The following is a 15,975-nucleotide window of genomic DNA, read 5'->3' on the forward strand; positions in this document are numbered from 1 at the left end:
TGCTGGCTGCAGGCAGGGGGGAGATCCAGCAATAATCCGGCCATTACAAGGCATTGGCGCCACCTCGTGGAGGTTTAGGGTCACTTCACTGCAGACTAAATGTGTGGAATTTATTAGTGTTGCAGCAAAAAAAAACTAAATAAAAACTACACCCCCCCCCCCCCTCCCGCTGCAGATTCGCCGTGGATTCCACCCTGTGCATTGCAGAAATTGACAAGCAGCAGATTTAAAATCTCCTATGTGGAGAATCACACGTGGATTCTGTGTCGGACCCCCATGGCCTCTCCTAAGGATAAACCATCGACATCAAAGACCTGGAGAACCCCTTTAAGAATAACCTGGATGTCTAGTCTTAAAGGGGTTGTCCTACGAAAAACATGTATTTCCTATTCCCAGAACATGGAATAAGGCCTCCTGCACACGACCGCCGTGTGCCTCCGCGTCCGTTCCGTCATTTTTCACAGTTTAGCGGAGGTCCCATTCATTTCTATGGAGCTGTGAAAAAAAATGATAGTCCTCCGTTTTTTCTCCGCGTCCGTGATCCGTGATTGCAATCCGTCAAAAAAATATAACCTGTCCTATTATTGTCAGTGGAAAACGGAGGACGGACCCATTCAAGTCAATGGGTCCGTCCAAAAAAACGGATGCACAACTGGTATGTCATCCGTGTCCGCGTCCGTTTTTTTCTACAAGACCTTGGTGCAATAAAATTACACTTTTTATTAACCTTTCTTCCCCCCCCCCCTTGTCAGACAAAAAAAAAGGAAGACACAAGGAAACACAACTGAAGCCAAATCACTGACAGTGAAAAAACACTGACGTGTGCACGAGGCCTGAGTGTCTGATCAGCGGCGGTCGCTCCATTCAGCTGTATGGGACGGCGGGAGCACTTACCTATCTGGAGTGGCAGGGGCGTCATTCAGAGGGGACACTCAGGACAGACGCTTGTCCCCTATTCTGAGGGGACACATGGGACGGCCCATTAAAGGGATGGTCCTTCTCCTTGAATATTTTTCCTGAAAAGCTTGGGCTACTTTCACACTGGCGTTTTGGCTTTCCGTTTGTGAGATCAGGGCTCAGCGGGGGCACTCTGTCATTATGGGGGCACTCTGTCATTATGGGGGCACTCTGTCATTATGGGGGCACTCTGTCATTATGGGGGCACTCTGTCATTATGGGGGCTCTCTGTCATTATGGGGGCACTCTGTCATTATGGGGGCTCTCTGTCATTATGGGGGCACTCTGGCTGTCATTATGGGGGCACTCTGTCATTATGGGGGCTCTCTGTCATTATGGGGGCTCTCTGTCATTATGGGGGCACTCTGTCATTATGGGGGCACTCTGTCATTATGGGGGCTCTCTGTCATTATGGGGGCACTCTGGCTGTCATTATGGGGGCACTCTGTCATTATGGGGGCTCTTTGGCTGTCATTATGGGGGAACTCTGGCTGTCATTATGGGGGCACTCTGTCATTATGGGGGCTCTCTGGCTGTCATTATGGGGGCACTCTGTCATTATGGGGGCACTCTGGCTGTCATTATGGGGGAACTCTGGCTGTCATTATGGGGGCTCTCTGGCTGTCATTATGGGGGCACTCTGTCATTATGGGGGCTCTCTGGCTGTCATTATGGGGGCTCTCTGTCATTATGGGGGCACTCTGGCTGTCATTATGGGGGAACTCTGTCATTATGGGGGCTCTCTGGCTGTCATTATGGGGGCACTCTGTCATTATGGGGGCATTATGGGGGCTTTCTGGCTGTCATTATGTGGGCACTCTGGCTGTCATTATGGGGGCACTCTGGCTGTCATTATGGGGGCACTCTGGCTGTCATTATGGGGGCACTCTGGCTGTAGTTCGTGGTCTCCTGGACACGTTCAGTACACGTGGATTTGGTGCCCTCCGTGAGGGACACTTGGGAGGCGACTGTACGTCCTGATATGTGACCCGTCTATAGACTGACACAATGCAGCGGGCGGAACGCTCTGAGCGCGGAACCTTTATTCTTGTATTTACGAGCATATGGGGAAAAAAATAAGCGTCGGACCATTTACACTTTCGGCTGTTTCCGGTGTCAGGTGTGAGCCTGTGAGTGTCCCGTGTTCCCGGGTGGACAGTGGCCCTGGCGGGGTGTGGTCAGTGACCGGTGACCCGGGTTCTGTGCCTCCTCTCCCGGGGTTAGTGGCCAGACACGGCGGGTGCACGCTCCTTTTGCTTCCCTCCTGCAACTTTCTCCTTGTTTCCAGCCGCAGGCGGCGCCGTCCTGGTTGTTATTTGTAGAGAACCTCGTCTCCCAGAGATGTCCGCACAGGTCAGTCCTCCATAGTCTGAGAGTTGTAGTCCTCTCATTGCTGATTGGGTGGGAGTTGTAGTTCTTCCCATATCTGATTGTGTGGGAGTTGTAGTCCCCCCCCCCATATCTGATTGTGTGGGAGTTGTAGTCCCCCCCCCCATATCTCTGATTGTGTGGGAGTAGTAGTCCCCCCCCCCATATCTCTGATTGTGTGGGAGTTGTAGTCCCCCCCCCCCATATCTGATTGTGTGGGAGTAGTAGTCCCCCCCCCCATATCTCTGATTGTGTGGGAGTAGTAGTCCCCCCCCCCCCCATATCTGATTGTGTGGGAGTAGTAGTCCCCCCCCCCATATCTCTGATTGTGTGGGAGTAGTAGTCCCCCCCGTATCTAAGATCTTGGTTCCTCTCTGCTGGTTGGGGGAAGGGAGCTGACAACCCGACAATCCCACCTTATTAGTAAATGCATGTAAATTGGAAAGTTGTCAGATTGCCTAGGTATCTGGTGGACATGGTGAGAAGAGTCCGCCATAGTCCCGGCACACTCCAGTCCCTCCATACTCATTAGACTAATCCCAGAATCCTCTGCTCTTTCTTCTGTAGGTCCTGTTCTTCGGAGGGTCTGTGTAGTTTCTGTACCAGAGGTGGCTCCTCGCCGGAACGTCCGTCGCGCTTGCGGAGCAGCATGGTCTTTCTCACCGCTGGTCTGTAGAACCGCTCTTGTGGAGACCCTCAGCGGCGTTTGGAAGGGGGCCAGCGGCCGGGTACCCGCCATGGAGAAGATGGCGAGGGTCACCACGGCCCTAGGCGGTAACACCCTGACAGGGCGCACCATGTTCTGTCACCTCGATGCCCCCGCCAACGCCATAAGCGTCTGCCGCGATGCCACCCAAGTGGTGGTGGCCGGTCGTAACATCTTCAAGATCTACTCCATGGAGGAAGACCACTTTGTGGAGAAGCTGAACCTGAGAGTGGGCCGCAAGACGTCCCTCAATTTCAGCTGTGCCGATGTGGTGTGGCATCAGATGGATGAAAACCTTCTGGCCACGGCTGCCACCAATGGCGTGGTGGTGACATGGAACCTGGGCAAGCCGTCCCGGAACAAGCAGGACCAGCTCTTTACCGAGCACAAGAGGACGGTGAATAAAGTCTGCTTCCACCCCACCGAGGTCTACATGCTGCTCAGCGGCTCCCAGGACGGATTCATGAAGTGCTTCGACCTCCGGAAGAAGGACTCGGTCAGCACCTTCTCAGGTGATTGTATTGATCTTGAAAGAATGTTTAAGTCTTATCTGGAGCGGTTGTCCCACTATAAGAACTTTTCACTGTCCAGAAGTGTCTGATCGTGGTGGTCTGACCCGTGAGACCCCCAGCGATTACAAGAATGAGCTGCTGGAGCGGTGGTTGCGCTGCCGCCTTATTTATCTGTATGGCACTGCCGGGGATAGGGGAGCGCTGGACACGGCTTCTCTTCGACAGTCCCATAGAGTTGAATGGAGCTGCAGCAGGTATGTGGGACCTCCTCTGGGAAGTCCGACACCTCGTTCTTGTCATCAGTGGGGGTCCCAGCAGTCCGACCCTCGGCGATCAGATGCTTTGCTCCGATTCTGTGGATAAGTGCCCTTTTACACTGCCGTAGTGCCGCCATGCCCGTGTTGCGGCCTCCAAACCATTTAAAGTCTGCATCGTGGTGTGGGCCCATTGACTTCAATGGGTCCGTGATCCGCAAGCTATGGCGAAAGTTTGGACCTGTCCTATCTTTTGCGGAGCGGAGGCACGGAAGCCCATGGAAACACCCAGAAGCCCTTCCAGGTGCCTCTGGGTCTGTGCCTCCTCTCCGCAGAATCTTGTGGATCATGGACCCATCGAAGTCGATGGGTCTGCACTATGATGCACAATTCACGCGCCCAGTCCGCAAAACGGGCATAGCGGCACTACAGCCGTGTAAGTGGGCCTAAAGGGACCTTCAACTGTCTAATGGACTTTTTATTTCAGTTCCTCGCCAGAATCTCGTCAGTGAATCTGGTCTTGTTCCCCTCCAGAGGTTAAAAAAAAATGTAAAGACTTAAAGGGGTTTTCCCATCTCAGACAGTGGGGGCCTATCGCTAGGATATGCCCCCATTGTCTGATAGGTGCGGGTCCGACCTCTGGGACCCGCACCTACAAGGAGAAAGTTGAGGAGGGCACACCGCGCATGCGCAGCCGCCCTCCGTTCATTTCTATGGAGCCACCGAAAATAGCCGAGTGCTGGCTTGGCTATTTCCGTCGGCCCCATAGAAAAGAAAGGGAGCGGTGGCCGCGCATGCGCGGTGCGCTCTCATTAACTTCAGGGGAGCTGCGCCTGGTGGTGGACGGACCCCGGGAAACCCAGGGTCCTCCAGCCACAACTTTCCCCGACTCTGTTCTCCTTGTAGGTGCGGGTCCCAGAGATGGGATATGCCCCCATTGTCTAAGATGGGAGACCCCCAACCTGTACCCTTACTGCAGACTGCTAGCAATTCATTCATAACTTCTGGTAGAAATAATAGAGGAACGGCCCAACAAGAACAGAGGCTCCAGAACTGTTAGTACACGGGGAACGCATGAAGCTATTAAAACAGACATGTCAGGAGCGGTGAGAGGTCCTCTTTAATACTTGGGAAAGCTGAGGGTTTGTTACAGTTGCGTCTGGTTTAGGCAAATGTCTGTGAGCTAAACCCAGCAGCTGCTCACTTCTGTCTTCTCGTTTGTTACAGTGTATCAGTCCAGAGTCCTGCAGAGGATGCGATAGTAACGAGCCCATCAGCTGTGAGGGCCGTACAGGTTTTCCGCCGCCGACAGCAAGCAGAGATCTTTAAAATGTCACGATCTGTGCCGACGTTCTGACTGTTTTCCTCCCGTCCCCAGGTCAGTCGGAGAGTGTGAGGGACGTCCAGTTCAGCATCCGGGACTACTTCACCTTCGCCGCCACCTTTGAGAATGGAAACGTCCAACTCTGGGACATCCGAAGGCCGGACCGATTTGAGCGCATGTTTACCGCCCATAACGGCCCGGTGTTCTGCTGTGACTGGCACCCTGAGGACAGGTAGGTACCCCAGAATCGCATTGTGGGACATAGAGGCTCTATTCTCGTTCGAGATTATCTCCAGGATGTGTTTGTGGTCCTCTAGGTTCACGTCCCCAGTCGGTGACCTCTGTACAGGGCCGGTGCAAGGATTTTTGCCGCCCTAGGCAAGATAAAAATTGTCGCCCCCCCCCCCCCCCCCCTTATCAGACATCACTTATGTTCCACCCCTTTCTCAGCTTTTAAATTAAAAGAACTGTTATGTTTCCCTTACGGTTAATCTAGCTTCTTGTAGCTGTCCCTTTTTGCGGAACGGAATTGCGGACCCGGATCCGCAATTCCGATGCTGAAAAAAATAGAACATGTCCTATTCTTGTCCGTAATAGCGGACAAGAATAGGCCTATTCTCTTAGTGCCGGCAATGTGCGGTCCGCAAAATGTGGAACGCACATTGCCGCTGTCCGTGTTTTGTGGATCCGTAAAACACACACGGATGTGTGAATGGACCCTAAATGTGAGGTCAATTAGTTTCCAATGTAGTATTAATAACTAAACAATTACATAATAAACATATTGCATTGTCTACTGACCACCAGGACAATAAGATGATCTGGTCTCTGGCTGCAGTCTGGCTCTGGGGACTCCCTTGTCACTCTCTCCCCCCCTCCTTGTCTCACTCTCTCCCCCCCCCCCCTCCCTCCCCTGTCACTCTCATTCTACCCCCCCTCCCTCCCCTGTCACTCTCATTTTACACCCCCCCTTGTCACTCTCATTCTACCCCCCCTCCCTTGTCACTCTCATTCTACCCCCCCTCCCTTGTCACTCTCATTTTACACCCCTCCCTTGTCACTCTCATTTTACACCCCCCCCCCCTGTCACTCTCATTTTACACCCCCCCCCTGTCACTCTCATTTTACACCCCCCCCTTGTCACTCTCATTTTACACCCCCCCCCTTGTCACTCTCATTTTACACCCCCCCCTTGTCACTTTCATTTTACACCCCCCCCTTGTCACTTTCATTTTACACCCCCCCCCCCTTGTCACTCTCATTTTACACCCCCCCCCCTTGTCACTCTCATTTTACACCCCCCCCTTGTCACTCTCATTTTACACCCCCCCCCCTTGTCACTCTCATTTTACACCCCCCCCCTTGTCACTCTCATTTTACACCCCCCTCTTGTCACCTCTAGTGTAGCGTGGCCGAGCTCTGTTCGGTCCGCGGTACAGGAGCATTTGTTTCTTGTCCCCGTCCGGACTGACAGGAAGTGCACACTAAGTGAGCACTTCCTGTCAGTCCGGCCGGGTACAGGAAACAAAAGCGAACAGAGCTCGGCCACGCTACACTAACAGCAGCAGTAGCACAGAGCAGACACAGCAGGCTGCGCAGCACTGAGCCGGAGATTCTTTAGAGCGGCAAGGAGGCGCAGCATGAGGGGCGCCGCCGCCGGCCGGCCGAACTTATATAACCAACTTTTTTTTTTTTTTTTTACACCGCAAAAGGGCGCCCCCTGCTAGATGGCGCCCTAGGCGACTGCCTAAGTCGCCTTACTGGTGGCGCCGGCCCTGCCTCTGTACACCCTACCTGAGACGTGTATGTTCTCTTTTCAGCCCCCTTGCCTCCTGAACAGGTTGTCTGATGCTACGGCTGCTCGCTCTCCCCTCTCACAGCGTTTAGAACCTGCAGCTGCATCCCCCTCCTCCTTGCCTTCCACCTACTATGTCTTTGATCCCTTCCTTGCAGGGGATGGCTGGCCACTGGCGGGCGTGATAAGATGGTGAAAGTGTGGGACATGAACACCAACCGGGCCAAGGAGATCTACTGCGTACAGACCATCGCCTCCGTCGCCCGGGTGAAGTGGCGTCCTGAGAGGAAGTACCACCTCGCAACATGTTCCATGATGGTGGACCATAACATCTACGTGTGGGACGTCCGCAGGCCTTTCATACCGTTCGCTACTTTCGAGGAGCACAAGGACGTGACGACGGGCATCGTATGGCGCCACCTCCACGACCCGTACTTCCTGCTCTCGGGATCTAAGGACAGCACCTTGTACCAGCACATCTTTAGAGACGCCAGGAGGCCGATAGACCGCGCCAATCCCGAAGGCCTCTGCTACGGGCTGTTCGGAGATTTGGCTTTTGCAGCCAAGGAAAGCCTGATTTCTTCCTCCTCCTCCTCCTCCCAGGACTCCAATAGGAAACCCTACGACAGGCGGCACCCGATCTTCTTCTTGAGGAAGCAAGACCCCATGGAGCAATTTGAGAACATCTCCAGTGGTCTGATGGTATTTGAGGCGGGGGGCGAGGACATGGGCTGGTTCGTGGCCACGGCGGAGAGGTACGCTCTGGCCGGGAAGCCTCTGGCGGAACTTTGTGATCACAATGCAAAAGTGGCTCGAGAACTGAACAGATGGCAGGTGAGCGGAAGGTGGGGGATGGGCGCGAACCTGGTCATACCCTAGACGGGGCAAAGGATCGCTCTTTAAAAGGCGTTATCCCATGAAAAATATTGACAAAATGAACATTGGATCATGGGGGGGGGTCTGACCGCCGATCCCGAGTCCACTCTCTGAAGGGAGCGGTAGTGTGCAGGTCGTTCACCGCTCCATTCACTTCTATCGGATTGAAATGAACCTAGCGGCGGTCCAACGTGCGCTCTACCGCTCTCTTCAGAGGGAGGGGGGGGGGCTCTGGGATACCTCGTTCTTGGTATCGCGGGGGGTCCCAGTGGTCAGACCGCCCTGTGATCCGATATTTATCACCTGTCCCCTGGTTAGCGGATAAGTACTGTTTGTGAGAACTCCACCATAACCCCCCAAACAACATTCTTGTGGACCCTCCTCAGACCCCTGTGTGTTACGGGCTGGCCCACGTGAAGCCTTTAAGGGGTGAGCGATCATTGAAAACTCCCGCGGGCGTCTTCTGTGTGAGGAGACTAGACCAGGCGTCAGAACGTGGGCGGCGGGGGCACTCTACGCATTTTGCCCAAAAATGTTTTCCCTGCTTGGTCCCTTTAAAGGGGTTGTGTCACCTCGACGTTGGTGGCATATTGCTAGGGTTTTCCACCAGTGTCCTATAGGTGCGAGTCCCACCTCTGGATACCACACCTATCATGTGCGGCGTGCTCTCCTTTTGCTTCCGAAAAAACGAGCGAGTGTGCTTTCGGAAGGCTCATAGAAATGAATGCAGAACACAGCGCAAGCGCCGCCACCGCTCCATTCACCTCTGCCGGAAATAGCCAAACCAGTGCTCGGGTATTTTCTCAGCGGCCGCGAATACGCGGCTGTTCTTCTTCATTTGCTTCCGGAGGTCCCGTTCTGGAGATAGCGTCCCCCCCCCCCCCCCAACTATCTGACATTGGTGGCATGTCCAATGTCTGATGGGAGACAACCCCTTTAAGCAGACTGGACGTTTTCTGTGCACTGGTACATTGTAGCAAAACATCAGTTGTAAAAAGTATTAGGTCAGAATGAATTTTCAGTGTCTGTATATTATCAGGAATGTTTCTGTTCACTGCCAGCAAGCAGAAATCTGAAAGGCAAAGAACGAAAATAAACTTTATTTGAATAAAATCTGAAAATCCCTTTAAAGGGACTTTCTGAGATTTTGATAGTGATCGCCTCTCCTCGGGATAGGTCATCAGTATCTGATCGGTGGTGGTCTGACACCTGGGACCCCCAACAATCAGCGGTATGAGGAGGCACTAGCGCCGCGGCCTTCTCTGCCCTCGCCAAGCACAGCGCCGTACACTGTATAGAAGCAATACCAAGCACAACCACTATATGTGTGCGGCGCTGTGAGCGGGGAGAAGGCCGCGGCGATCCGAAACTGAGGATAGGTCATCATTATCAAAATCCCGGAAAACTCCTTTAAACCTGTATGGAAAGCTGTTCAGGGTTGGCAGCGGTCTTCAACCTGGGGGGGTGCCAGCTGTTGGGAAACTACAACTCCCAGCATGTTCACCGCTGTAAAGCTTTATCACACACCCGAGGTCTTGTAGTCGTCTCCTTATATTACTCTTCCTTCCAGGTTGCTCAGACGTGGACGATGCTGGGAATCATCTACTGCAGCCCGGGCACCGTGCCCCCCACGAATCTCAACCACAGCCTGGGCAAAAGCAGCAGCTCGCAGCCCGTTCTGAACAGGTGGGATGCCGGCGCCTCCTGTGTCCCGTCTGTGTCACCAGGCCCGTCCCTTTAACTGTCGCCTTCTCTGTGCAGCTTTATCCAGAAGGACATGCCAGCGGGGGTGGGCAGCGAGGCTTGGCTGGAACACAGCAAAGGAGACAGCCGGGCGGACAGCATACTGATGGACTCCGCAGCCATCACTAATGAGGGTGAGGAGAGAGGCCGGGCTGTCAGGATGGTCCCGGCCCCCCGCCGCCTCTCATCAGCTTTCTAACCCTTCTGTATTCAGAGAACGAGGAGACAGAGGGCAGTGACGTTCCTGCTGACTACCTCCTGGGGGACGTGGAGGGAGATGAGGATGACCTGTACCTGGTGGACCATGATCATCCGCACCGTGAGTCTTACCTACCCTGCCTGTAACCGCAAGGCGCGTAAACCGTCATTTGTATATCTGCAGTCATAATTCTGCTGGAAACAGTCAGCAAGCTTGTAGTCGGCCATACCCCTAACAGCTCAGCTGTGCTCCTGTAATGCTAGGGAGCAGGCAATCTTCAGATGAAGCCTGCAGAATAGTGAGTGCAGCTCTGGAGTATAATACAGGATGTAACTCAGGATCAGTACAGGATAAGTAATGTATGTACACAGTGACTGCACCAGCAGAATAGTGAGTGCAGCTCTGGAGTATAATACAGGATGTAACTGAGGATCAGTACAGGATAAGTAATGTATGTACACAGTGACTGCACCAGCAGAATAGTGAGTGCAGCTCTGGAGTATAATACAGGATGTAACTGAGGATAAGTAATGTATGTACACAGTGACTGCACCAGCAGAATAGTGAGTGCAGCTCTGGAGTATAATACAGGATGTAACTCAGGATCAGTACAGGATAAGTAATGTATGTACACAGTGACTGCACCAGCAGAATAGTGAGTGCAGCTCTGGAGTATAATACAGGATGTAACTCAGGATCAGTACAGGATAAGTAATGTATGTACACAGTGACTGCACCGGCAGAATAGTGAGTGCAGCTCTGGAGTATAATACAGGATGTAACTCAGGATCAGTACAGGATAAGTAATGTATGTACACAGTGACTGCACCAGCAGAATAGTGAGTGCAGCTCTGGAGTATAATACAGGATGTAACTCAGGATCAGTACAGGATAAGTAATGTATGTGCACAGTGACTGCAGCAGCAGAATAGTGAGTGCAGCTCTGGGGTATAATACAGGATGTAACTCAGGATCAGTACAGGATAAGTAATGTATGTACACAGTGACTGCACCAGCAGAATAGTGAGTGCAGCTCTGGAGTATAATACAGGATGTAACTCAGGATCAGTACAGGATAAGTAATGTATGTACAGAGTGACTGCACCAGCAGAATAGTGAGTGCAGCTCTGGAGTATAATACAGGATGTAACTCAGGATCAGTACAGGATAAGTAATGTATGTACACAGTGACTGCACCAGCAGAATAGTGAGTGCAGCTCTGGAGTATAATACAGGATGTAACTCAGGATCAGTACAGGATAAGTAATGTATGTACACAGTGACTGCACCAGCAGAATAGTGAGTGCAGCTCTGGAGTATAATACAGGATGTAACTGAGGATCAGTACAGGATAAGTAATGTATGTACACAGTGACTGCACCAGCAGAATAGTGAGTGCAGCTCTGGAGTATAATACAGGATGTAACTGAGGATAAGTAATGTATGTACACAGTGACTGCACCAGCAGAATAGTGAGTGCAGCTCTGGAGTATAATACAGGATGTAACTCAGGATCAGTACAGGATAAGTAATGTATGTACACAGTGACTGCACCAGCAGAATAGTGAGTGCAGCTCTGGAGTATAATACAGGATGTAACTCAGGATCAGTACAGGATAAGTAATGTATGTACACAGTGACTGCACCGGCAGAATAGTGAGTGCAGCTCTGGAGTATAATACAGGATGTAACTCAGGATTAGTACAGGATAAGTAATGTATGTACACAGTGACTGCACCAGCAGAATAGTGAGTGCAGCTCTGGAGTATAATACAGGATGTAACTCAGGATCAGTACAGGATAAGTAATGTATGTGCACAGTGACTGCAGCAGCAGAATAGTGAGTGCAGCTCTGGGGTATAATACAGGATGTAACTCAGGATCAGTACAGGATAAGTAATGTATGTACACAGTGACTGCACCAGCAGAATAGTGAGTGCAGCTCTGGAGTATAATACAGGATGTAACTCAGGATCAGTACAGGATAAGTAATGTATGTACACAGTGACTGCACCAGCAGAATAGTGAGTGCAGCTCTGGAGTATAATACAAGATGTAACTCAGGATCAGTACAGGATAAGTAATGTATGTACACAGTGACTGCACCAGCAGAATAGTGAGTGCAGCTCTGGAGTATAATACAGGATGTAACTCAGGATCAGTACAGGATAAGTAATGTATGTACAGAGTGACTGCACCAGCAGAATAGTGAGTGCAGCTCTGGAGTATAATACAGGATGTAACTCAGGATCAGTACAGGATAAGTAATGTATGTACACAGTGACTGCACCAGCAGAATAGTGAGTGCAGCTCTGGAGTATAATACAGGATGTAACTCAGGATCAGTACAGGATAAGTAATGTATGTACACAGTGACTGCACCGGCAGAATAGTGAGTGCAGCTCTGGAGTATAATACAGGATGTAACTCAGGATCAGTACAGGATAAGTAATGTATGTACACAGTGACTGCACCAGCAGAATAGTGAGTGCAGCTCTGGAGTATAATACAGGATGTAACTCAGGATCAGTACAGGATAAGTAATGTATGTGCACAGTGACTGCAGCAGCAGAATAGTGAGTGCAGCTCTGGGGTATAATACAGGATGTAACTCAGGATCAGTACAGGATAAGTAATGTATGTACACAGTGACTGCACCAGCAGAATAGTGAGTGCAGCTCTGGAGTATAATACAGGATGTAACTCAGGATCAGTACAGGATAAGTAATGTATGTACACAGTGACTGCACCAGCAGAATAGTGAGTGCAGCTCTGGAGTATAATACAAGATGTAACTCAGGATCAGTACAGGATAAGTAATGTATGTACACAGTGACTGCACCAGCAGAATAGTGAGTGCAGCTCTGGAGTATAATACAGGATGTAACTCAGGATCAGTACAGGATAAGTAATGTATGTACAGAGTGACTGCACCAGCAGAATAGTGAGTGCAGCTCTGGAGTATAATACAGGATGTAACTCAGGATCAGTACAGGATAAGTAATGTATGTACACAGTGACTGCACCAGCAGAATAGTGAGTGCAGCTCTGGAGTATAATACAGGATGTAACTCAGGAGCAGTACAGGATAAGTAATGTATGTACACAGTGACTGCACCAGCAGAATAGTGAGTTTTCTTACTTGTAGTGGACTCCCTTTTCTTACAGCTGAGGATCAGGAGTATATTCTTCCCCAGGAAGGTTTTCCCTTGCGTCACGAGATTACAGACACCCCTTCGGCTCTGGACCACCTGCAGGATAAGGCGGACTCTCCCCACGTGAGCGGCAACGAGGCTGAGACAGTGTCCCTGACTCCAGTAGAGTCTTTCTCCCTCATCTCCATCTCCCATGCCTTGTATGAGAACAGGCTTCCTTCTGACTTCTTCAACCCCACCGTGCGGGACATGTTGTGTTACTACGCCGAGCAGGGAGACGTGCAGATGGCGGCCTCTGTCCTCATTGTGTTGAGAGATCGAATCCGCAAGGAGATCGATGAGCAGATGCAGGTAACAATCTGAACAGGGGTCATCACCATTGTCATCTGTGTGATAGTTCTCTGGATGATCTGAGTGGCCGCCCTGACAGCCAAGGACTCCACCGGCTCTTGCTTGTGTCCAAGAGTAAGATATTCACAGGGTTAATAATTGTGGCTTCCTGCAGCCACCACAAGGGGGAGCTAACAGCCAGCATTTGGCCTTATGCAGCTAGAATTGATCTCAGTGGCAACTATATAAATCTGCATGTACCGTGCTCCCCCTAGTGGTAATTGCAGGTAAGTACTGTACCATTTTACCGGCACAAAGGGGAAGCGGTCCAGCGCTGCACCTCCATGCGTCGTCTTGTAAGATCTGTGCCTCTCTTCCGCAGGAACACTGGTTCACCTCTTACATCGACCTACTCCAACGCTTCAAGCTGTGGAACGTCTCCAACGAAGTGATCAAACTGAGCACGTCCAGCGCCATCAACTGCATGAACCAGGCCTCCACCACCCTCCACATCAACTGCAGCAACTGCAAGCGACCCATGAGCAACACGGGCTGGATCTGCGATCGGTGAGTGCGGACAGGGGGTGGCGCTATACAGTGGTAACTAGAGATCAGCGAATTCCTTAAAAATTCGATTCGGCCACTTCGCCGAATTCTACAAAAATATTTGCTTCGTGACGTAGTGGGTAAGCAGGTGCAATGACAGGGAGTTGCGATAGCGCCGCTCCCCATAATTGTACCCCTCAGATGCCGCGTTCATACGCGATCGCGGAATCTGAGCGTAAAAACTGTGTCAAATTAACAGAAAAAATAAAAAATCATACTTACCTCCTCCATTTGCTCGCGATGTGCCGGCTGCCTCCATCTTGCTTGAAGATCGGCCTGAGATTACGTTGTCACGCTGTTTGGCGTGGTGACGGCGTACGTCATCACGCATGGGATTTTGGGAGATCTTCAATCAAGATGGCGGCGGCCGGCCCGTCGCGAGCAAATGGAGGAGGTAAGTATGATTTTTTTTTTCTTTGTTTTTTACACTATTTCATGCTACCACGAAGCACGAGGAAATTCGGCTTCGCGGTCAATCGAACTTGTCCTGAAAATCGGATCGAATTCCACTTTGTTGGATTCGATTCGCTGAACTCTAGTGATGACGTGTGACCAGAGGGTGTAACGTAGTGATAACCTGGTCTGGTTCTTCCTTCCCAGATGCCGGCAGTGCGCCAGTATGTGTGCCGTGTGCCACCATGTGGTGAAAGGCCTGTTTGTCTGGTGCCAGGGCTGTGGGCACGGTGGCCACCTTCAACACATTATGAACTGGATGCAGACGAACTCCCACTGTCCGGCCGGCTGCGGTCACCCCTGTGAATACAGCTGAGCGTAGGGTTCGTATATCGAAGCTCATTGGCGCCCTCCGGTGTGTACTGGCAGCATGGCAAGAGATTTTCCCATTCTTGGCTTATTCAGATGAGCCCTAGTTCTGTCGGATAAAAACATCCGATGTTTTCCATCCGCGTCGAATCAGGATCGTTCTGGAAGTCAGTTGGTTCCGTCCGCATGGCATCAGTACACCATCCGTTTTTCATGTGTGTGAAAAATAAATGACCGCCTGCCCAGCGTTTCTAGCAGCCATCGGGGAAAAATGGACCACACGTGGATTGCGTCCGTTTGCTGTCAAGATTTTTTCCACTGAGCCATCGTGAAAAACGGACAGTGATGGAACGTGCTGCAATCTCTGAACGAACCGACGGTCTGTTAAAAAGAAAGTGACGTGAATTGTCCGGAGTCTTGTTCTGCTCCCGGGAAGCATCTGGACGGGACAGACATTCAGCACTGAGCTTCACATATTGGTACGTCCTGTCCCCCCCCAACTCTAATCTTAATATTGGTTTATACTCGGAGTGATAGCCGCCATCAGTGTGCTTCCTGAGCCTGCCAGGAGATGGCGCTTCTATCAGTGAGTCCCTTTTCATTCATGTTACCTGCTACATCCGGGGTCTACACTGCAGAGTCGGGAACCCCCTGCCCTCATGTGATGTCCCCGGGATGAAGGGCGCAGTGGCCCCTTGTGTCTAGTCACCGCAGGGTCTTCTAGCTGCCCCGGCAGAGAGTAGGAGCTAGGACCCAGCAGGTGCAGGGGCAGGTCAGTGAGTGGTTTTCTTATTTTTTAAGGGTCACAAGTTGACATCTAAGACGTCTGAAGGCCTTAATATAATAATCTGTATAAATAATAAGAAGTCATTCTCCAGAACATGCAGCGTCTCAAAGGTTACATCACCTGTCTCTGCCCCGGGTCCCAAATGTCACCATCACTCTCATCCTTTCTCACCCCTCTCTCTCTCTCTTCCCCTGCTCTGTCTCCCTCTTTGCTCTGACCCTCCCTTTCTTTTTCTCCTTTTTATTCCTTCTTCAGCTCTTCCTTACACTCATTCTTTCGTCTTACACTATCTTTTCTTTCTCTCCTTCTCTCTCTCTCTCACTCACTCACTCACTCACTCACTCTCTCTCACTCACACACTCTCACACTTTCCTTCTCTCTCTCGTCTCTTCCTTACACTCTCCTCTCTCTCTCTCTCATTTCTTTCTTACACTCTCCTTCTCTCTCACGTCTCTTCTACACTCTCTCCTTTTCTCTCTCGTCTCTTCCTTACACTCTCTTTCTCTCTCTCTCTCGTCTCTCTTCCTTCTCTCTCTCGTCTCTTACTTACACTCTCCTTCTCTCTCTCGTCTCTTACTTACACTCTCCTTCTCTCTCTCGT

The 15,975-nt window shown here is 51.2% G+C and overlaps 1 protein-coding gene across 1 annotated transcript; it reads left to right on the top strand.

Annotated features, from left to right (window-relative positions):
- The first annotated feature begins 2,069 nt into the window (after positions 1–2,069).
- WDR24 (WD repeat domain 24) lies at positions 2,070–15,666 on the top strand. The gene is made up of 10 exons (XM_040440579.1): positions 2,070–2,310; positions 2,893–3,543; positions 5,176–5,353; positions 7,075–7,750; positions 9,363–9,478; positions 9,554–9,669; positions 9,750–9,854; positions 12,903–13,240; positions 13,602–13,786; positions 14,426–15,666. The coding sequence occupies exons 2-10, from the start codon at positions 3,063–3,065 to the stop codon at positions 14,592–14,594; spliced, it is 2,364 nt and encodes a 787-aa protein (XP_040296513.1). The 5' UTR covers positions 2,070–2,310; positions 2,893–3,062; the 3' UTR covers positions 14,595–15,666.
- Positions 15,667–15,975: the final 309 nt, after the last annotated feature.

Source organism: Bufo bufo, chromosome 7 (assembly GCF_905171765.1).
Source record: "Bufo bufo chromosome 7, aBufBuf1.1, whole genome shotgun sequence".
Lineage (NCBI taxonomy): Eukaryota > Metazoa > Chordata > Amphibia > Anura > Bufonidae > Bufo > Bufo bufo.

What these genes read in the sequence shown, in the direction of transcription:
- WDR24 (XM_040440579.1), top strand. Translation starts at nt 3,063, where the DNA reads ATGGAGAAGATGGCGAGGGTCACCACGGCCCTAGGCGGTAACACCCTG. An exon ending in GAGAACTGAACAGATGGCAG is followed by an intron (nt 7,751 to 9,362) that starts GTGAGCGGAAGG and finishes TCTTCCTTCCAG; the next exon opens with GTTGCTCAGACGTGGACGAT. An exon ending in GGACCATGATCATCCGCACC is followed by an intron (nt 9,855 to 12,902) that starts GTGAGTCTTACC and finishes CTTTTCTTACAG; the next exon opens with CTGAGGATCAGGAGTATATT.